At 48.0% G+C, this 24,029-nt stretch overlaps 1 protein-coding gene across 1 annotated transcript; it reads right to left on the minus strand.

Moving 5' to 3' along the window:
- Positions 1–4,859: 4,859 nt before the first annotated feature.
- LOC121864043 (roundabout homolog 2-like) lies at positions 4,860–15,458 on the minus strand. The gene is made up of 4 exons (XM_042362940.1): positions 15,087–15,458; positions 8,327–8,905; positions 6,673–8,202; positions 4,860–6,275 (listed from the first exon to the last, which is right to left on the minus strand). Exons 1-4 carry the CDS (start codon positions 15,142–15,144, stop codon positions 5,224–5,226), a joined length of 3,219 nt encoding a protein of 1,072 aa, XP_042218874.1. The 5' UTR covers positions 15,145–15,458; the 3' UTR covers positions 4,860–5,223.
- Between the last annotated feature and the right edge of the window lie 8,571 nt (positions 15,459–24,029).

Consider the following 24,029-nt stretch of genomic DNA (forward strand, 5'->3'; position numbering starts at 1 on the left):
GTATATAATAATAATAATAAAACTTCAAAGACTCACTCCAACTGCTCAAAGACTCACTCCAGGAGCTCAAAGACTCACTCCAACAGCTCAAAGACTCATTCCAGCAGCTCAAAGACTCATTCCTGCAGCTCAAAGACTCATTCCAGCAGGTCAGAGTCACAGGCATGTAAAACAAACCACTCCCGTGTTAACCTCCCCAGCATCACTCCCTCTGGCAGCTGGACCACACCCCTTCACCCCTCAAGGTCTTGCCACCGAGCCCAGGCTGGCTCTCACGTCAATAGCCACCTGACAGTAATTTAATCCTGCGTGTTATTATACGTGGAAGGTGATGATGTCCAGGTGTGTCTCTTAATATGACGAGATGATGGAGCTTCGGAGGTCAGTTTACCTCAATAAGCTTAGGTAAGGATGGAGTTGGGTGGGATGGGGTGGGATGGGTGGGGTGGGGGTGAATTGGGTACACTGGGTGGAGAAAACTAGGTGGGGTGGAACAGGGTGGGCGGGGAGGAATAAGATTGGCAGGGTGGTGCAAGAGATCTAACGGGCAGGGAAAACAGAGAGACTAAAGTTTACTAATGAGACTCGGTCCAACATGTCTAACTGAGAGTCTCATATTCCACCTGAGTCTCTGAACTTTACACAGTCAGTTGAGGTTACTGAAGACGTGTGTTCTCTGCGCCCCCCCCCCCTCCCTGAGTTTGTGTTGACTTGTGTTAACACCAGCGACCTCTGTTAGATCATCCCTCACCAAGAAGGTTCTATCTCTCTACACCTGTTCTCCTCTCTATCTCCACGCTTCTCCTTTGTCCTCCTCTATGTCTCCACGAAAAAGTTCCATCTCTACCTCCAGTTCTCCACCTGTTCTCCACCTCTACCATCTCTCTATCTCCATACAACAAATGAGAGATCGTATCATCAATCTCTCTCCACGGATAATGTTCCTCCGAGACTAAACACACGGTTCTCTGTGACTCCAGCGTTCTGTCTACCAGTTCCTCAGGTTCACTCCAGGTAGAAGTAAATATACCTGGTGTTATAAAAGAGTAAAGTCTCCACCACACTCCAGCAGTAAGGAGGGAGAGGCGGGGTCGACTCCCTTGACTAACTTTGCACAACACAAACACGAGTGATGCTTCCTTTTTCTTCTCTTACCTAGCATAAAGTCCTTCATTACCTGCCGCGTTCTGTTCTGTTTATTTATTTTCCCTACAGGTGTGGACGCTCTAGGGATGAGTTGAACCCTCCCATGAATTAATCTTGAGTTAGAGGAACCAATTATTATTAAATTCAACGGGGAGAAAATCTGCTTCACCAAATCACCAAGACAGATTTTGGTTACATTTTCCAGCCATGTTAAAGTGTTTGCCACAAGGTCTGGTTTCTTTTCATCAGCGTCTCCACCGAGTGTCTTAAGTGGCTAAAACTACATATCATGCTGCCCCCACCCCCCTCTGACCTCTTGACCCCGCCCAGGTGAGAGGTCAATCTGTGGGCGTCCCTTAGCATGGCGTAGGACAGGTTGACTAAAGTCCTCTCTCTCTCTCTCTCTCTCTCTCTCTCTCTCTCTCTGTCGGAATGTTGGGTTTCTATTTGACCTTCTGACCTGACAGGGGCGTGACTTACCTGTGTCCTGATGGGGAGGTGAAGCATTGAAAAGGATTATCTTGGTCATCAGGTGAAGACTATTGTAATACATCAGCAACACTCTACCTCACCTGTTGATGTATAATACCTGTACAGTACACGCTAATTAAAAGCAGGAAATAAAAAGTCAGATTAAAACCTGAACTGCCTAAAACCTAACCTATCCTAGCCTAACCTAGTCTAACCTAACCTATCCTAGCCTAACCTAGTCTAACCTAACCTAACCTAACTTGAACTGACAGGTGAATCGCTCCACACAGTCAGCCGATCCTAAACACCGACCACTAATTTACTGTTTTTAATTAGCAGGTAATGTATTCTCACCTGTGTTTATTCGTCTCTATTATTTATTTCTGAGTTTCTTTTACCACGAATAATTTTTCTCTTTGGTAATTCTATGATTTTGTTAGTAATTTTGATTATGTGTTTTAGTGAGTTAGTTTTGGTTTATTTCGTTTACCTGTTTGTGTGTACCAGTGATGTTTTTATTTGTTTTTGTTTTTCTTGTGTATTTTGTTTTAATGTCTTTATTGTTGTGTTTTATTAAGCTCTCGGTAATAATTATGGGGCAGCTATTGTTGTCGTTAATGTGTGTGTGTGTGTGTGTGTGTGTGTGTGTGTGTGACTTCAAACATAACACCACCACTATCATTATATAACACCATTATCACCTCTCGACCATCATCACCACTACACACTACACCACACTACACCATCACCACTACACAACAAACATATACACCACCACCATCACTACACACCACCACCATCACTACACAGCACCACCATCGACGCTACACAAACCTGCATTAATGACCTCACTATATACGGGGAGGGCACGACACATTGTTTACACACACACTTCACCTTTCCACCCCCAGATGGCGCCCGTGTTTCTCTAACTCTCCCTGACTGTGATTATTTCTGTCATTTTGTGTGGATGTAAGTAATAAATCATAGCTAAGATATCCACCTAATCATAGCTAAGACATCCACCTAATCATAGCTAAGACATCCACCTAATCAGAACTAAATCATCCACCTAATCACAGCTAAATCATCCACCTAATCACAGCTAAATCATCCACCTAATCACAGCTCAAACGCCCAGCCAATCCCAGCTAAGACATACTGCTCCCTCACACACAGATGACGACACAAGACACATTGCTGCCCCCTTATGCAGTGTGTGATACAGATCTTGAGAGAGGTAGTGGTGTAAATTATTATACCTGAGGGGGGTACAGGTGAGGGAGGGGGGGTACAGGTGAGGGAGGGGGTACAGGTGAGGGACGGGGTACAGGTAAGAGGGGTGGAGGGTGTGGGGTAGAGGTGAGGGAGGGTACAGGTGAGGGGGTGTACAGGTAAGGCCGGTGGTCACTATAATTACGTCGCTTGTGTCAGGTGATATAAATCTAATTACTTAATTATGTCCACCAGGTGATGTGAATAATACATTAATGAGGAGATGGTTAGCACACGAGGAATGATTTGGTTGGTTTGGTTGGTTGGTTTGGTTGGTTTGGTTGGAAGAATTATCATTTATTATGCAACCAAAACTAGTCTAACCTAACTTACCCTAACTTTAACTAGCTTAACTAAACCTAACTTAAACAGGGAGGTACTACCACCTGGGAAGATATTGGAAGCATAATGTGTTGTCTAATGGTAGACCCTGCTGCCATATGGCATCACGAATATTGTGACCAAGTCCCAGGTTGCTGATCTGTCTTTCTGCCTCATTTACACACAATTGCAGGGTCTCAATTGTTTCTCTTACTATTGACAACACAACATACTGTACATATAGCGTTTCTCACTATTGATTATTATTATTTTTTCTTTATTATCATTATTACAGTGTTGTTATTATTATTACTATTTTAATTGACTTTTTATTATAAATTTTATTTACTATGAATTATTATTATTATTATTATTAAATTTTCGCCCCCCAGGCCCCGATGTGGGTCAGTGACCTGTGCCCAGGTGGGCTAATCCCCTTAAAAAAAACTATTAGGATAAGTGCCAATTAGGACCATAACGATGAAAGACTAATTAGTACTTCCTAACGAGACACAGGTGTTATACAGGTGTGCTTATGTCAAGGTGCGTAAATTAATAAACAAATAATTATCCTTACCTGAGAACGACTCCCGTGTCAACTCATACTGACACTAATGGCCAGGTAATTGCTTTAAATCCCCAGGTAAATACAGATAATAGTGAGCCAGGCTAACCACCTTGTGTGTTACCATGAAGCTGTTGATGGTCGTGGGTGTTTATAGTGTCAGACGCCAAGTGTTTTAATGGGTTCCAAGTCCATAAACTAGGATCTATTAGAATTGGGACCTTTTAAGATTATGATCTATTGAAATTAGGGTCTAATACGACTCAGGTCTTATGGGAATGGGGTCTATTGGAACTGTGGTCAGTAGGACTAAGGTCTATCAGGACTGGGGACTATTTGACATTAAACAAAAGTAGAACTAAATAATTGTGTCTCGTCTCCACCTTCCATCCTGAAGTACAGTGCTAGTGACAGGCCAACTAGACCCCAGTCCTAGTGAGCCCCAGACCAAATTGGCCTCAGACCTTATGGGCCCCCCAGACCTGCGTTACATCTCTTACTCATTAATAGGAATAAATAAAAACTGTTCTGTAATCAATAACAAATTTTAATATAAAAATAAAGTCTCTATGATGTACATATTTACAGTAAGTGACTAGTAATAAATAACATGTGGCAGCGGTCACGTGACACAACCATCTGGCACTGTTTGGCACCACAGCAGAATATATCTTGTTATTCTTACTAGGAGTGTGGCACTAGGGTGTGGTGAGTGGGTGTAGGAGGGTGACACTAGGGTGTGGTGGGTGGGTGTAGGAGGGTGGCACTAGTGTGTGGTGGGTGTAGGAGGGTGGCACTAGGGTGTGGTGGGTGTGTGGTGGGTGTAGAGGGTGCACTAGGGTGTGGTGGGTGTAGGGACGGTGGCACTAGGGGTGTGGTGGGTGGGTGGGGAGGGGTGGCACTAGGGTGTGGGTGGTGGGTGTAGGGACGGTGGCACTAGGGTGTGGTGGGTGGGTGTAGGAGGGTGGCACTAGGTGTGGTGGGTGTAGGAGGGTGGCACTAGGGTGTGGTGGGTGTAGGACGGTGGCACTAGGGTGTGGTGGGTGTAGGTGGCACTAGGGTGTGGTGGGTGTAGGAGGGTGGCACTAGTGTGTGGTGGGTGTAGGAGGGTGGCACTAGGGTGTGGTGGGTGTAGGACGGTGGCACTAGGGTGTGGTGGGTGTAGGAGCGTGGCACTAGGGTGTGGCGGTAGTATCACTAAGGTGCCACTTGGTGTGTCATCTGCTTCTGGCACCACCATGGAGAGATCCACCTGGGTGGCACTAACAAGCGGGAGGCGGTGTAGTGATCAACACTGACCTCTCGTACACTAACTGCTGACCGCTAAAAACAACAAAGAACAAATTCACTGTCCACTGAGGCACTTGTTCACTGTCACATGCTCGAGGTGTGCCATCGCCTCTTATGGGTCGCACTGTTGTCTGCTGGCCCAGCTGGCACTGGCATTAGTGTGTGTTGCTACGTGGCGGGTCTGTCGGTGGTGGAGGGTGACAGTCGGCGTGGACCTTACGGTCCTGTAGAGTATTAAAGGTAAGGAAGCCGTCGGCAGGAGTCACCTGTGTGTACACATCATAGGTGTGATCCGAGTCGGCGTCACACGGCCGCTTGTATTGTTCTGACCCGCCCATGTTGTCGTACTGTGAGGCGGCGGAGGACACCTTCCTGGGCCCCTGCAAGTTACTGCCGCCCACCGGCTCCTCTTGGTCAGGGTCAAGGGGTGGTGGGCAGGCTGGTGGGGGCGGGAGAATGGCAGCCCAGTTGACCTGCACGCCGGAGTCATCGCTGTGGTGTCGCCAGGGGGCGCCATGGTTCAGGCGAGGCGACGGAGGCGCCAGCAGCGCCGTGGTGGCGTAAGGTTCTGTTGTCTGTTGTACCCGAGGCTCGGCGTACTCGTTCACTAGTTGGTCTGGACGAAGGAGTCTGGTCGACGACAAACTGGACTCTTTGTCACTCTCTGAAGGAGGCGGCCACAACTTGCGCTCCCCGTACATGTTGACTGAGTGGTGATCGGGGTAGATGGACGGGTCCTGGTAGAGGGCGGGGGCGTGGGGCGGGTTGGAGGGCGGCGCCTTAAGCCTCAGCCGCCTCACGTACACCAGGGTGGCCAGGACCAGCAGCAACACCAGCGGTATCAGCAGGTATATCAGCCACGCCGGCTGTGGTTGGCTGTACACCATGGAGTCACCATCGTTCTCAGCTGTGTTCACCTCATGAAAGCTGTGGGCATCCAACAAGACGGGGTCGCTGAAGGGTCCAGGACCCGCCCCTGTGAGGGCCGCCACACGCACGGTATAGAGGCGGCTGGGAAGGAGGCCGCGAGCCTCCAGCCAGGGGCTCGCCACCGTCTCTGTGGTGTGACTGCCGTTGTGACTTATTGTTACCTGGTAGCCCAGTAGTTCCCCGCGGGCCTCCTCGGGACTCACACTCGACCACCTGATGAGTACAGAACCTTCCTCACGCACCGTCACGCGCACATCACCTGGCGCAGCCGCCGGCACTGTAAATATGACAAAAATAGGTTAATATATGGAGGAAGTAGAGTAAGAAGTGTTCAAAATATTGTGAACAAGGACACAAGGTTTGTTTTATCACCAATTAAGTTAGCATAAACATACCAAATTTCAGCTACCTTAAAAACCTTGGCCTATCATAGAAACAAAATAGAGATGAGTTTGTTAATCATTGGGTTGGATGTGAAGTTATTTTTGTTTTGTGTCACATATGTACAGGTGAGGTGTTCCTACTTCTGGCAGGTCAGTAGCGGGTGTTGACTGAGAGAAATATTATCGTACAGTATATCACCCGGCACTCTTATACTCTTAGCAGCCTTCTGGACACTTCTGGGCGGCCACCACATCTCCGTACATAGTGAACAGAGAAAATGGATGACTTACCATCTTCAGGTGTGGTGAGAGAGTAGGAGTTGGAGGGTGTGCCCTCGACGCTGTGCCAGAAGGGGACGATGAAGAAGGTATAGGGAGTGTTGGGTCGCAGGTCATGGAGGAGGTGGGAGGAGGACGAGGCGCCCAGGACGGTGGTCACTTGTACAGCGCCGTCCTCGCCCACCGAGTACACCAACACGCCCTCCACCGCCTCGTCCGTCGAGGCCAGGAAGTCCCAAGTGAGCAGTACACTGTCGGGAGCCGTGACGGCGGCGTCAGTGAGGGTGACGCGGGGTTGAGAGAGGCGGCGACGGGCCTGGCGGACTTGGTTCACAGTGAGGCTGGGGTCTCGGGGGGAACGGGTGGTGATGGGGTCAGACCAAGGGCTCGGGAACGACGCCCCTCTGTTGGTGACGGCGCGGACCAGGAAGGTGTAAGTGTGTCCGGGAGTGAGATGACTCACCACGGACGACTCCTTCCAGATGGCGGCGTCGGCAACTCGCCACTCGTCCCAGCCCTGCCGCCAGTACTCCACGGTGTACCACTGACCAGACTCTTCACTTACTTGCGAGTTGGGCAGCCAGCTCAGCTGCACCGCCGTCTGGTTGACGGCCAGAAGACGCGGCTTGGTGGGAGGCGCCGGCAGCAGCAGCGGCTCCAACACCTCAGCATTATGATCTACCCTCAGTACCGCTGCCTGTTCCACGGTGCCCGTGTCCGCCGTGGCCTGGCACGTGTAGATGCCCGCGTCATCCAGGCGCACATCCTTGAGGATGAGGGCGCCGTTGTCAGGGAGAGAGATCCTGGAGTCTGTCGAGTGTTGGGAGACTTGGCGAGCCGGCAGGTGGACGGCCGGTCGGTACCACCAGGAGATGGTGGCCTCGGCAGCCTCGCTCACTACCTCACAGGGGAAGGAGGCAACACTGCCGGGGGCGACCATCAGGTCCTGGGGTCCTATACCCACTACAGGCGGCGGGTGAGCGGGCACCACCAACAGCTCCGCTTGTCCACTTACACCTCCTCCATTGCTCACGCCCCAGCAGCGGTAAGACCCGCTGTCTTGAGTAGTGGCTTCTTCTATGACGAGGTTGAGACCATCATCAGACACGGAGGCGTGACTCCTGCTGTGTCCTGGGGTGAGCAGGGCAGTTCTGTCTAGTGTGGGAAGACGCCACACCACAAGTGGCTCAGGCCCGCCCTTCACGCGGCACGAAAACTCTGCTCTCTCACCAGCCATCACCTGAAGGTCTTGTGGCCGCTGCGTTAGCTCGGGGGCGTCGACGACAGTAAGTGTTGCCCGCGCCGTAGCGATGCCTGCCTCGTTCTCCACCTCACACATATACACGCCGGAGTCCTCAGTGGCAACTCGCTCCAGCACCAGGCGTTGGTCTTCTATCTTGACGCGTCCCAGCGGCATCTTACCGTCCAGGCGCCGCCACGTGACCGCGGGTGTGGGTGACCCTTGTGCCCCACACGCTAAGTTGACCACAACTCCTGACGGGGCGGTCACGTTGGTGGGCCGCTCCTCAAACCACGGCGGAGCTGAAAATAGACATGAAAAATAATTGTTAATGCTCTAATCATTTAACAGCTGTTGTGCAGTGCTCAGTGAAGCTGTTATATTCACAGTAGGGGAGAAAAAGTTGGTGAGATCTTGAGAACTTACTCATGACAGTGAGTTGGGTGGGCTGGGACTCCCTGGTGCCGGCGGCGTTGCGGGCGCGACACACGTAGGTGGCAGAGTCTTCCTGGACGGCCTGACTGATGACCAGGTCTCCCTCCTCAGTGACGCTGACACGGGAGGAGTTGGTCACCTGGCGGCCGTCCCTCAGCCAGCTCAGCTCCGGGGCCGGGGTGGCCTTGGGTGGCCGGCAAGGCAGGGTGAGGGAGTCACCGACGCGGGCCCTCATCGTCGACTCCGCCTGGCTCTGGAAGTCGTAGGCCAGCGTGGCCACGGTCAGTGTGGCGTTGTTGGAGCGTGTAGCACCGTAGCTGTTGGAGGCCACGCACCAGTACGTGCCCGTGTCACTGTCCCTCCTGGAGGAGGTGACACGGAGGAAGAAGAGGGAACCAGAGGGCAGGAGAACACGGTGGGAGCGAGGATCTTGTGTCGACGTGACCACCTCCTGGCCGTCACGGAACCACCTGACGCGGGCGGCCCCTGAGGCGGCACAGTTGAGGGTGGCGGGGTCGTTACGGCGAGCCACCATGTTACTGGGATGTTCCTTGATGACTGGCGGCCCTTCTGTAGGAACAAGATGGTCACATGTTACTGGTGGTGTTACTTCTGTAGGAACAAGATGGTCACATGTTACTGGTGGTGTTACTTCAGTAGGAACAAGATGGTGACATGTTACTGGTGGTGTTACTTCTGTAGGAACAAGATGGTCACATGTTACTGGTGGTGTTACTTCTGTAGGAACAAGATGGTGACATGTTACTGATGGTGTTACATCTGTAGGAACAAGACGGTGACGTGTTACTGATGGTGTTACATCTGTAGGAACAAGACGGTGACGTGTTACTGGTGGTGTTACATCTGTAGGAACAAGACCGTCACGTGTTACTGATGGTATTAACATATTAATGAAATTCTTGTATAAACACCGAGTGATGACTGTGGAACCCCAGCACCACCTACAGTCACAAGGTCCCACAACACGCGCTTCTGGTGATCCTTCTGTGGGAGTAACCAACACGTTTACTATAATCAGACAGCCATACAACTGACACTCACTGGACGAGGTCATCTGGCGGTTAGGTCAAGTGACACACCCCCTTCTTATACAACTGTACCTGGTAGAGCCACGTTATTACCTACATTATGTAACTCAGTACCCGAGTTCCTTAACCTAACCTTACCTATTGTAACCTAATCTCAGGTTATGTTTGGATATTATGAACACACACACACACACACACACACACACAAACAGTTACGAAAATAGTCTAGGGAGAAGGGAGGGAATAGAAAAACAGGGAGGACTGAGGAAGGGAGGACTGAGGCAGGGAGAGTAGTAGTAGCAGCAGCAGGAGTAGTGTCAGGTTCCGTCCATATTACCGACCTGACGGCAGTTTTACGAGAGGAGGTGGTGAGTGGCTGCTACTTCCACCTCCCCCTTGGTCTGGTCCCCCTGCAAACACCTCCTCCTTGGTCTAGTCCCTCCAAACACCTCCTCCTGGTCTAGTCCCCTCCAAACACCTCAAAACACCTCCCGCTTGGTCTAGTCCCCCTCCAAACACCTCCTCCTTGGTCTAGTCCCCCTCCAAACACCTCCTCCTTGGTCTGGTCCCCCTCCAAACACCTCCTCCTTGACCAATCTTCCTCCCACCAGTGCCACTCCCACCTCATTGCCTTTTCTCTCCAGACCCTCGATATAACGGACATTTCTCTCTATAATCCGTTAAATGGAGGTTTCCTATCCAACAGACCCTCGATATAACGGACTTTTCTCTCTATGGTCCGTTAAAATAGTGGAATATTATTGGAACCACAGTTAAGAATAGATCATCATAAATCATCAACTGTGTTTCATTAGTGTTATAAAAAGGTAATTGGTGATATAATTAAGTCAAATTATACCTTAACTACCCCTGGAAATATTATTGGTCGTTAGTAAGCGCCGTCATGAGGAAACACTGAGGTAATGGATGATTCGATTTTATAATGTCGTTCACCAATGAGTCATCAATTGTGTGTACCAGTTAATTATAATAGTGTTCCCTCATCTCCCCTCCCCAGCCTCCTCTCCTTTCTTCTCCCCAACCTTCCCCCCATTTCCCCTCCCCACCTTTCCCCTTTTCTACCCTCACCATCCTCCTTTCATCTCCCCTCCCCAGCCTCCTCTCCCCTCTCCAGCCTCCTCTCCCCTCACATTGCCACAGCATCCCATGATCACAAAACATCCTTCCTTTCCCCCACCATAATGCATGAGTCCTTAACCCTCCCCATCATTACACCACATCCACTCACCATTATGATCTCACCACCCCTCCTCATCCCTGCCCACCCCACCCCACCAAAACCCCTCCTCCCCTTCCCCCACCCCACCAAAACCCCTCCTCACCCTCCCTACCTCACCTCAACCCCTCCTCACCACCACGACCTCCCACACACCACACCATGAGTCAGGCTCACCGCAGGTTCTGTCACGCGCTCAGGAAAAAACAGCCAGACAAGACGAGTGTGAGCAGAGGTTTGTCTTATCTAACTCACGAACCGTAATTCATCACGTGGTTTAGTTTTGTTTTTTTAATGAAGAATGAAGTTTGGTGTAGCGAGAGTTACTTCAGTATACTCTATGACAACTCCTGGCACCCTCTTGACAACCCCTGGTACCCCTTGGCACCCTCTTGATAACCCCTGATACCCGTTGGCACCCTCTTTATAACCCCTGATACACGTTGGCACCCCATTACACTCCCTGGCACCCTTAGAATAACCCCCTAACAATCTTTAATACCCGCTGACACCCCCTGACACATCCCGATACCACTGACACCACCCTTAAAACAACTGCCCCTCCCAAGCACATCTTCACCCCCAAGCACATCTTCACCCATCCCCCCTTCACCCATCCCCCCTTCACTAAACTTCATTATTCAGTAAAAATGAAAATAAATAACTTGAAATAACATCATCATCTAAATCACGAATAACATATAGTCACACACTCACCTGTCACACCTGATCACGCACTCTAATCTAACATCTGGTCACACAGTAGTAACACACACTCACCTGGTCACACCTGATCACGCACTCTACTCTAACATCTGGTCACACAGTAGTAACACACACTCACCTGTCACACCTGATCACACACTCACCTGTCACACACACTACTCTAGCTTCTGGCCACACACTCTATTCACGCACTTAGCTGTCACACTTATCACGTATTAAGTGAGTAGCGTTGGTGGTATATTTTCTATATGTGTTCGCCAGACGTTGTTGGGTCCTAACTTCGCCAGGCGTTAAGTGACGACTGAACACCAAGATGACATCAACTCTGGCCGTTGTTTAGTGTGGGTGGAGCAGTCATCAACACCTTACTGGCTGGCGGTGGTCATCAGTTAGTGGGTGTTGATGACCGTGTGTTGCCATGTGTACCGTCAGTGTTGCCATGTGTGCCGTCAGTGTTACTATGTGTACCGTTAGTGTTACCATGTGTACCGTCAGTGTTACCATGTGTACCGTCAGTGTTACTATGTGTACCGTTAGTGTTACCATGTGTACCGTCAGTGTTACTATGTGTACCGTCAGTGTTACTATGTGTACCGTCAATGTTGCCATGTGTACCGTCAATGTTGCCATGTGTACCGTCAGTGTTGCCATGTGTACCGTCAGTGTTACTATGTGTACCGTCAGTGTTACCAGGGCACAACATGGGGGTGTCACCAACCATTTGTGTGAATCCGTATAACCACACACACACACACACACACACACACACACACACACGGACAATAAACTATTTTGTATTACCACGACACAAAAGTCAATAACAGTTGACATAACATATCGATACCTGGGGGAGCGTCATGTGGTGAACGGTTACGTGTGTACAACCATTGATGGACTTGTGCAATGATTTATTGAATGGAGAGAGAGTTGCCTTCAGCGTTATGTGTACAGGTGACAGGTAGGGTTATGTAATAGTGTGTTGTGGTGGTGGTCTCTCTCTCTCTCTCTCTCTCTCTCTCTCTCCCTCTCTCTCCCTCTCTCTCTCTCTCTCTCTCATTTATTATTATTATTAACCTAACCGTGAGGAATAGCCCCTAATTCTCATAGTTAAGGTCAAGTTAGGTTAAGGGTGTACCCTATAACACCCTCTTGACACTCCCTGACACTCCCGATGACACCCGTTGACACCTTTTGACACCCCCCCCTAACAACCTTTGACACCTCTAATACCCAGTGGCACCCTATGACAGCTTTTGACACCCCCTGACACCCCCTAACACCTCTCTGACACCCTCCATAGCCCCCTTTGACACCCCTAACTCTTAAAAGAACTGTCCCCCCAAAAAACACCTTTCATTTCGCCTCATCATGGAAAGACTTAAATCACACGCGTCTTGCTTGACCTTCCTCGACCAGGCAGGACGGAGGAGAGGCTAAGTTGGGAAGGTGTGTCTCTGAGTCATATAAACTCTCCTCCTTCTCTGGGGTGTTAGAGAGTCAGGGGGTGATAATATGAGTCACATGGGGTGTTAGAGAGTCAGGGGTGATAATATGAGTCACATGGGGTGTTAGAGAGTCAGGGGGGTGATAATATGAGTCACATGGGGTGTTAGAGACTCAGGGGTGATAATATGAGTCACATGGGGTGTTAGAGAGTCAGGGGTGATAATATGAGTCACATGGGGTGTTAGAGACTCAGGGGTGATAATATGAGTCACATGGGGTGTTAGAGACTCAGGGGATGATAATATGTTAGAGACTTAGATAATATATGAGTCACATGGGGTGTTAGAGACCTCAGGGTGATAATATGAGTCACATGGGGAAGTTAGAGACTTAGGGGTGATAATATGAGTCACATGGGGTGTTAGAGACTCAGGGGTGATAATATGAGTCACATGGGGTGTTAGAGACTTAGGGGTGATAATATGAGTCACATGGGGTGTTAGAGACTTAGGGGTGATAATATGAGTCACATGGGGTGTTAGAGACTCAGGGGTGATAATATGAGTCACATGGGGTGTTAGAGACTTAGGGGTGATAATATGAATCACATGGGAGGCATAAGCGACCCAGGTGATAAGTGATATTGACTTCGTTGGAATACCTTTGGTCAGATCAACTTATGTTTGTCATTGTTTGTATACCTGTACTGGCTATGTATATTGTGTGTATACCTGCGCTGTCTAATTACATTGTTTGTATACCTGCGCTGAAAATTGTTAGCTAGTGTGGATCACCTGAAGAGACGCCCTCCAGCTTATTTCAACTTAATATTACTTAACCTTACACAAACCTAACCAAGATTAACCACCCTAACCTAACTTAACCTAACCTAAACTCCCTAGATAACATTAGTATATTCAACCACCAGGTGAATTAAGCTAGGGGAGAGGGAGGGAGGGAGGGAGGGAGTGGGGGGGCTAATCTGTAAGTGATCGGAATTCACTAATGAAGCACCACACCTGGACTATATACCTGTAGTAGTGATGATGGCTTATACTGTAGCTCTAACTACTGCCAGCTGTTGTGTTGTTCCAGTATCCTTCCCCCGCCGCCCTCACTTAATTATAGTATACGCCGGGAAAACTTACAGTCTTTAATCATGAAAATCTGACGACGAGAGAGAGAGAGAGAGGTACAAAGAAGAGAGAATACTGAGAGAAAGAGAGACAAGGGAGAGAGAAAGAGAGAGACATACAGAAAGAAAGAGAGGAGAGTGATAAAGACAAAGAGGGCGAGAGAAAGAGACGGAGATACAAAGAGAGATAGACAGGCAGACAGACAGGCAGACAGACAGACAGAGAAGACCTGGACTTTAACCGAGGCACCAGTACATGTAAGGTGGTTAATCTTCAGGTGAAATGAACAGGTGTAGAGATTCTTCAGGTAACCAAAGGTGTTTAAATACCTAAATTGTTCCAAAATTATCGAGAAAAAAAGAAAGAAAAATTAACACCGAAAAAAATTCTCAAGGAAGTAATTAATGATGAAATGAGGGTGAAAGTTGGTCAAGGATCATTAGCTCAGTTAATGACCATAATTATATATTTTTAACCCCAGACCATTAGTGAGCATGTTTGGGGCTAACTGATATCACCCATGGCACTGATATCACCTGACATCATGCCATAATACTAATTAGGAAGTGCACCTGGACAACGGCAGAAAATATTACCCTGGATTGATTACCTGGAGATTAGCCCTTCAGCTTATTTCACCTGACCTAACCTAACCTAACCTAACCCCCAGGTAGAGTTAGGGTGTTTAATCATCAGGTGAAACAAGTCGAGAGTGACTAATCTTCAGGTGATCCTATAGCTTAAGAAATAATCTGATTTAATAGGAAGACAAAGGATAAGCCTCTCGTGAAGGAGCCCCGCAGGATAAAGGGCGTCCCTGCGTGGTTTAGGGGCGTCCCTCACTCTTATAGGACTCCCAGGAAGGCTTTGTCTAGGACCATCTGGACCCAACACCTCCCAGCCCTCACTCCCCTAACCGATTTTAAGGCTCCTCCTCCTCCTTAGCATAAACTTCCTCAAGACAACAGAGACACCTGGTGAGGAAACGGAGATTCACAAGCGTTGAAGATGGCCAGGTAAGAGTGAAGCATCACCTGAACTCTCTACACACAGGTATGGGGAGGGACCGGTGCTTCAGGGCCAGTCAGGGAAGGTATGCCCATATAACTCTGTCAAAGAACTAATGAAGAACTCTTGTGTGTTTGTTTGTCTCTCACCTTGATGTCCAGCCACCATCACCACAGCCATCACCACCACACACACCAACACCGCCATGGTTAGGTGTCCAATGCCGCCGCCTTCTCCTCCTCTTCTTCCTGTAGATGTTCCACCACACAGCTTAATAAATTACAACACGTATCATTTTCTCTCATTATGATCTCAACCACTTTGTAAATATCCACACAACTCTATACTTGATGTTCGGTTTACATTATATATCTAACACACTTTTAACGAGTCGAAAATGAGAGACATATAAGTCGATTTCCTTCACTCGATGCTTTACAAATGAACACTTTATGGGAATACTAAAGTGTGTACATCCTGACCCTAAGAAGCCCTGACTCAGACTAAAGGCCGCGGTAGGTAGGCTGGTGGTGGTGTCTGGTGGTGTATTGTGGTAGGAGGATGGGAGGAGTTAGACTTGGTGGTGGGCGGGGCCAGCGTCACCCACACCTTGCCTGGCCGTCAACAAACTGTGGTCAGAGCAGCAGCAGCACACGACGACGCCCCGGGGTTGATAATGACGTTCTAGCCACTGCTGGGAGTTAGTAAGCCAATTTATACTTAACGTCTACATGAATGATGAATTAGTCAACGTCTTAGATTACCTGAAGATTCATCACCCTAGGGAGGAATTACGTTATGTTAATCTACAGGTGAGAAAAACTTATCTTCAAATAATCAGTTTATTTGCCTGTCTCTCTGGTAATCGTCGTTCCACTCTTCACCACACACGAGGAACAGGCTATTCAAATTTGTCATGAATAATCTTTCTTTAGCGACGGCCAGAGGTTAACTGCTATCATCAAAATCACTGACCCATAAAATGACTCTCAATGACCCACTTGTTGTCTCTTACCTGTTTGCCCCGACGATTACCTGCCCCGACGATTACCTGCCCCGACGATTACCTGCCCCGGGTACTGCGTCACTTTTGTTCTCTGGCAGTTAAGTTAAATAAGTTAGGTAGGTTGGATAAGGTTAAATTAGTTAAGTTAAGTAGTTAAGTAAAATAAAGACAGGTTAAAATGAGGTTAAGTTAATCCAGATCTACCATAATTACGTCATCGGCACCAGATTAAAGACAGGAACACACAAATAACACAGGATAAAAACAGTATATCCAGGAGGCGACTATTATCCTGCCCATCCTGCCCATCGTGTGAGTGTTATCCTACCCATCCTGCACATCCTGCCATTGTGTTGAGCACCACCGACCATCAGTGTCACCTGTAGTTAGCTTAAGGGTCCTCAACCTGGTGTAATTAGCCGTTTAATTTACCTGCTGCATCACCCACATGCACTACGTTTTCTTCTGTCCTGGACTGAGGCTCTGAGACAGGGCTCTGGGATACTGTATAGAGCTCTGGGATACTGTATAGGGCTCTAGAGTAGTGTTCAGTGCTCTGGGATAGTGTATAGAGCAATGGGAAATTGTCCAAGGCTCCAGAGTCAATTTCCATGGATGGGGACAGTAGACATCTCACACCACACCACACCGGCTCCTACTACCACCCGAGATCCCGTCCGAGAATTGCTGTTCGACACCACAACCGCATCCAGCCCATACGAGCACGAACTGATCGCTATAAGAACAGCCCAGTCCCAACCATTGTAAAAATTATCAATAACTTGTATTCACTCCCAGTTAATCTTACCTTTGTGCACTGTCACTATGTTGAAATGCCCTGTAGTATGACCTCCTCCCCACCTAGTTATTATACCTGAATATCATATTTGTATCACTTATATTACTTGTATGTTATTTGTAAATCAAGAGACCCATTCCCCAATTATGTAACTGTATATTTTCAGCCTTCTTGCTGCCATGCTCTTTCAATAAACGGTAAATTATTATTATTATTATTATTATTATTATTATTATTACACAAGCAGAAGGGGAGAGAGAGAGAGAGGGACAGACAGACAGACAGACAGACAGACAGACAGACAGACATCATTACACTGGTGGTAGAACATAATTAGTGTCACAAGAACAACATTAAACATCTCCATCTGTCACTCACACCTCAACCTCCCTCCTTATTCCCTCTTTATTCCCTCCTTATACCCTCCTCTTCCCTCATTCTATTCCTTATTCTCCCTCCTCTCTCCTCGTTCCTTTCCCTTCCTTCCTCCATACTAATCCCTCCTTCTCTTGCCTCTTTCCCTCCTTCCTCCTCCCCATTCCTCCTTCCTTCCTTCCTCTCTCTCCCCCTCCCACTCACATATAAACATACACGCACTTAATAGACATACACACTCATATACACATACAGAAACGTACACACACACACACACACACACACACATCTACCAGCTCGGGGTCCTGAACAACGTGTGGCTGTAATGCAAATATTCTGACGAGACTTACGGCTAGGGAGGGAAGCAATAAATCCCAGAGCCCACACCTGCCCTCCTGTAGGCTGAGACTGGGTGGAGGTAACACAATTAGAGGAGAGGAGGAGGAAGGAAAGTAGGTGGAGGAGGTGTGGGTGTAGGGGTGTGGGAGGTGTAGGGTATCTGAAGTCATCTACGAGACTCTGCATAACTACTGTTTTGGAGAGGGCAGACACACATGGGGTGGTGGGTGGTGTGTGTGTGTGTGTGTGAGATCATGATGTGCGCACCATGGTTAAGGAGAGAGAGAGAGAGGGGGCTGCACCACCAAGCCTCCTCCACTAACTGTAGATAATTATGAGATCACTCCACCTGGCCCACTTAATTGGGGTACGACCTGAAGATGGTTGTCACAACGATAGGGAATATAAACTCAACCAGGTGGCTCCTTTCTCTCTCTCTCTCACGTTTGCCACATCATTCCTGCAGACTCCCCACATCTTTGCACCTCCTCCAACCACACCACCACACATCTCTCATATATAACTTCCAACACACCACACCACCCCACCACACCGCCACTCTAACACACCACCACTTCAACACACCACCACACAACACACTGAGAAGAATACCACAAGGATACTCCACCCCCTACACCACACCAACACCACCAACACCACCACCACCACCTCTAACACAACACCACCACCACCACCACCACCACCACAACACACAACACCACCAACACACAACACACAACACCACACAACACCACCACCACCACCCCAACACAACACCACCAACACACAACACCACCACCACCACCCCAACACACAACACCACCAGGAGGCCATACATCACTGCCCTTCCCTCAACAGCCACCACCTTCAGCGCCTCCCTCGTGTACTGGTATGTAAACCATCTAGGGATTTTAGTCTCAAAGAATAACATCCACCACCACAAACACGTAGGTAACGATACGGTGTTTACCCTTAAGGCAACACAAGAATACACATACCTTTTACTGAGCTGAGTGTATGGGGGGGGAGGGGGGGAGTGTCTCTCTCTCTCTCTCTCTCTCTCTCTCTCTCTCTCTCTCTCTCTCTCTCTCTCTCTCATATGTTTCATCTTTCTCTCCATTGACTAATATATGAAAACTGTATATGTAGTGAGAATACATACATACATACATACATACATACATACATACACACATACACACACACACCAAACCACTTGCTCTATAACGAGGACATATTACCTCACAAAACCTCATTAAACAAGAATATAAATGCAGTATAATTTTTCACCCCAGAGTATATTTTTGTAGACGTATTCCAAAAATCAAATCATCATTAATCTCTACAGGTGTTCAATTAGTGTACATAATGACTGATTAATTAGAGTCATTAGCATAAATTACCTCCAGTTCATCAAAAAATATATTGGTAGTAATTAGTTGTCTTTGTGAGAAAATATAACAAAATTGTAATGGAATAATTATATAATGTGGTTCATTAGTTGATGGTAGGGTGTGTGTGTGTGTGTGTGTGTGTGTGTGTGTGTGTGTGTGTGTGTGTGTGTGTGTGTGTGTGTGTGTGTGTGTGTGTGTGTGTGTGTGTACCAAGACCCTTCACAGATGTTATCCAAATACGACCCTTAAGTAATTTATTTATTAATCATTAACCTTTATCCACTAACTACCTGTAATTATGTTTCTCTAATGACTTAATTTATTTCACGATGACTGTCTTCCTGAGCCGTCTAGACTGTGGACTGGGAGAGGCTCGTTACAGTTACTTGGAGGCGTGAGGTTAAAAGTCATTTACGTTCCTTGAGTACAGAGTGTAAGGGAGATGATTCTCCCTCTCTCTTCTACCTTCATTCATTCTCTCCCTTTCTCCCTCCATCTATCCATCCCTCCCTCTCCTCCCTCCCTCCCTCCGTCTCTCCTACCCTCCCTCACCTCCTCCTACCTTCTTTCCTTCCCTCCTTCTCCCCTTCCCTCCATCCCTCCCTCTCCTCCCTCCCTCCCTCCGTCTCTCCTACCCTCCCTCACCTCCTCCTACCTTCTTTCCTTCCCTCCTTCTCCCCTTCCCTCCATCCCTCCCTCCTTCCCTTCCTTCCTCCTTTTTTTCCTCTCTCCTCCCTTGACCTCGCCCCACACCACCCCACCTATCCCTCATTCCTCTCCTCCCTTACCCCTCTCCCCTCCCTCCCTCTCTCTCCATTACCCTCCCTCCCTTACCCTCTCTCCCTCCCTTACCCCTCTCCTCCCTCCCTCCCTCCCTCCCTTACCCTCCCTTCCTCCCTTACCCTCTCTCCCTCCCTCCCTCCCTCCTACCCTCTCTCCCTCACTGACAGATGGCTTTCAATTCTGACGCTGACAGTTTTAGCTGAGCGACCTTTCTCCTGTGTTTTAAACTTCGTGTAAGGAAATGTATTTTACAAGTTAGTGGAGATAAATGTCATGCCGGGATTCGACCTTAAAGTATAGTGTGTTCCCCGATTACCAGCCTCCTACATACATACATACATACATACATACATACATACATACATACATACATATAAATAAACACACACATATATTTTTTAAGGTCTATATTTATCAGAGAAACACACAAGGTAGATAGGGGACTTAAAATACCTCACAGGATGATGAGAGGGAATTAATGTGTCATTCATAACAGCAGACAAAGAGAGTAACGCTACATCGCCCTCCCACAGTGATAAAAATCTTGGTTAATTGAAGAGTGATATTGTCTCTAGTGGAGGGAAGGAGGGAGGGAAGGAGGGAGGGAAGGAGGGAAGGCGGGAAGGAGGGAGGGAAGGCGGGAAGGTAGGTAGGAAGTGGGGGTTATCTGTGAGCTTTCTTCTTCTTCTTCTTCTCACACACAAGATGCCGAAGTCCTCACTGTGGTCACGGTGGCTGGTGAAGTGTGATGGGGTGACTTTTGTAAGTGGTGACCCCCTGCTGGTGCTTAGTGGTGGTGGTGCTCCTCCTGGTGTTCCTTTCTGGTGCTCCTGGTGTTCCTTACTGGTGTTCCTTCCAGGTGAATTGTTCCTTAGTAGTCATTTATTACCTCCACATGTTAATGCCACTGATGACCATTTACAAGACTCTGTTACTGCCCCCTTTCATAACCCTTGAGATTAACTTGTTACGAGTCACTGTTACAGACCCCTGGGGGATGATTTGTAACGACCCGGTGTTACTGCTCCTCTTCCCAAACACTAAAACGAACATGTTACAGACCGCGCTGTTACTAACCCGACTCTAATGCCTTTCAGGGATGACGTAACACCAGCCGTAGTTCCTGTACCTCTTTCGTAACAAAATGATGATCCGTTACGAGCTGTTACGGGCTTTCATTAGCCGTATTCATGACCCGTAACTAGCATTTATTGTCACAAAGCCTCTCTCCTCTCTTCTTCCCTCCTCTCCTCTTCCCTCCTTTCTTCTTCCTTCCTCTCCTCTCTCCTTCCCTCCTCTCCTCTTCCATCTCCTTTCCCCTCCTCTTTCTCTCCTCTCCTCTCCTTCCCTCAGAGTCCCTGATTGAAGTACCCGTTAACAGCCGTTGTCACGCCCTACACAGCCAACGGGAGGATTCTGAGGATCAAGTTTACTGCTGTTAAACTCTGCCTCCCTCCCCCCGCCTCCTTAAACTGACCTTAACCTCACAGTTTAACCAGATGGACTTGCCCCTGTTACTGTGACGTGAGACTGACATTCAAACAGTTAATTTAGACAGAAGAAAAAGTGAAACGGTTAATTCACCCAGAATAATACAAATTTGAGCTGTTTATTTAGCCAGAATAATACTAATGTGTATATACCCAGCCAGTGTATATACCCAGCTGCCACCGGTGGTCCCCAGCTTGTGGTCTCAGCGTGAACATGTTGTACCATGACATGTGAATATTGTGGTGGTAATGCTAGAACTCTTCTCTGCCAGCTGTTGTGGGACATACATACATACTAAGGGTTGCCCTAAGGTGTAGAAGATGTCGCCAACACAACAACCACACCCTAAGTTAACGAGTTACATGACCCAGTGTCAAGGAATAATCCGAGAAGACCGGACAGCTCGCCAACTGCACTGGCTAACCATTACCCCGGAACACGATCCGCAAATCGATTAACATCCAGGTCCCCAATTACTGCTGGGTAGACAGAGGCAAATGACGTAAAGAAACTTGCCCCAAAGTTTCACCCTGCCCGGGTATCGAACCCGGGTCCGTTCGCTTGCGAGGCGAGCTTGCTGACCATTACACCACAGGTCGCCAATACCACCACCACTACCACTACTACCACCACTACCACCATCCAGTGACTACGAGAGCTTGACAAAAGTTATCATACATCCTGAATCAAACAGCAGAGAAGTTAAAGTATGGAGGCTTATTGGTGAGACTAATTAGAAAGTTAAAAGGAATTATCATTAGTAGTAGTAGTAGTAGTAGTAGTAGTAGTAGTAGTAGTAGTAGTAGTAGTATCGTTGTTGTTGTTCCCTAAATTACCCGGTATACTAATTATCGTTATCAAACATTATCTCTCTTCCATTATTCCTTTCCTTCACAGGTGTTAGAATGAGACAGACAGATAGATACATTGATAGACAAACAGACAGACGGATAGACAAACGCAGACACATTGACAGACAGACAGACAGACAGAAAAAGGAGAAGGGTTAAGAGAGAGAGAGAGAGAGAGAGAGAGAGAGAGAGAGAGAGAGACGTGCTTCCACCCTCACATACACACACACCCTCAACAAACACCTACACTACTGTGCACACTGTCTGGGGGGTGGGGGGTGGGGGGGAATCTACCTTGCTGTACTGTACCTATAAGCTGTGTCTGTCTGCTGTGTACGAGTGTGTCTGTCTGCTGTGTACGAGTGTGTCTGTGTACCTAACAGGAGTGTAGCTGTGTATTGTGTAGCAATTAGGAGTGTGATTGTCTGCTGTGTACTATGCAGAAATGTAACTGTGTTGTCTGCTCTGTGTTGTGTAGGTGTGTAAGTGTAGGAATATATCTTGTGTACTGTGTAAAGGTGTGGCTGTGTACCTTAATCCCTCTCCCCCACCCAAGGAGTACAGGAGTCGGTCAACCCATCAGCAACACAACACAACACAAACCCGTCATTCTCAGTACTATAGAGGAACTCACTAGACACACAACACAGGCAGGAAACACTAACATAGGACATTGGAACCATTGTACACACGGGGTAGAGGTTAACAAAAATGTATACCCACATTAATGTCTGACCACGACTACTGTAGGGTGACCTTCTTGTTGTTCTTGTTCTTTTGTTCTTCTTCGTGTTCATGTTCTTGTTCATCTTGTTCTTCTTCTCCGATATACAATTCTGTCTAGGTCATAATCGAGGTACTGTCAGTGTGTGTGTGTGTGTGTGTGATTCTGTGTCTGTATAATTACGTTCACCTGTACACAAATTTTAATAGACCAATAACTTAGAAGTCCTAACTAGAGAGAGAGAGAGAGAGAGAGAGAGAGAGAGAGAGAGAGAGAGAGAGAGAGAGGAACAAGGTGTGTCAGTTTTATAACCGTTGAGAAAAATAAGATCAAATGTCTTGTTTACATCTTCATCATGGTAACAACATCACGTTATCCATCCACAGTCATCTGATACCCCTCCCCTACCACACTCCAACCACCTGACTACCACCTGACCTCCCTTACACCACCTGACTACACACATACATAACATCATCTATCTAGTTCTTGAAGAGAGTAGGTCAACTTCCCTCCCTCCTATGTAACACCACACCACATGACCTGACCTGACCTGACCTGACCTTTTCTCTCGCCCCATCTGGTAGTGGATGCGTGACTTGTCTGGCTAACACAGTGACCTAATACCCTCTTTGAGTGTCCTGTTAGTTACGGCTAATAGAGGTGTAGAGTGTGTTGGTGATGATGTGTTGGTGATGATGTGTTGGTGGTGATGTGTTGGTGATGATGTGTTGGTGATGGTGTGTTGGTGATGCTGTGTTGGTGATGGTGTGTTGGTGTTGGTGTGTTGGTGATGATGTGTTGGTGATGGTGTGTTGGTGATGGTGTGTTGGTGATGATGTGTTGGTGATGCTGTGTTGGTGATGATGTGTTGCGATGCTGTGTTGGTGATGCTGTGTTGGTGATGCTGTGTTGGTGGTGGTGTGTTGGTGATGGTGTTGGTGGTGATGTGTTGGTGATGGTGTGTTGGTGGTGATGTGTTGGTGATGGTGTGTTGGTGATGGTGTGTTGGTGATGATGTGTTGGTGGTGATGTTGGTGATGCAGTGTTGGTGATGCTGTGTTGGTGATGGTGTGTGTTGCGATGATGTGTTGGTGATGCTGTGTTGGTGATGGTGTTGGTGTTGGTGTTGGTGATGATGTGTTGGTGATGGTGTGTGTTGGTGATGGTGTGTTGGTGTTGGTGTGTTGGTGATGATGTGTTGGTGATGGTGTGTTGGTGATGGTGTGTTGGTGATGATGTTGGTGATGCTGTGTTGGTGGTGATGTGTTGGTGATGGTGTGTTGGTGATGGTGTTGGTGATGATGTGGCTAGATGGTGTGTTGGTGAT

Source organism: Homarus americanus, unplaced genomic scaffold (assembly GCF_018991925.1).
Source record: "Homarus americanus isolate GMGI-L3 unplaced genomic scaffold, GMGI_Hamer_2.0 scaffold14720, whole genome shotgun sequence".
NCBI lineage: Eukaryota > Metazoa > Arthropoda > Malacostraca > Decapoda > Nephropidae > Homarus > Homarus americanus.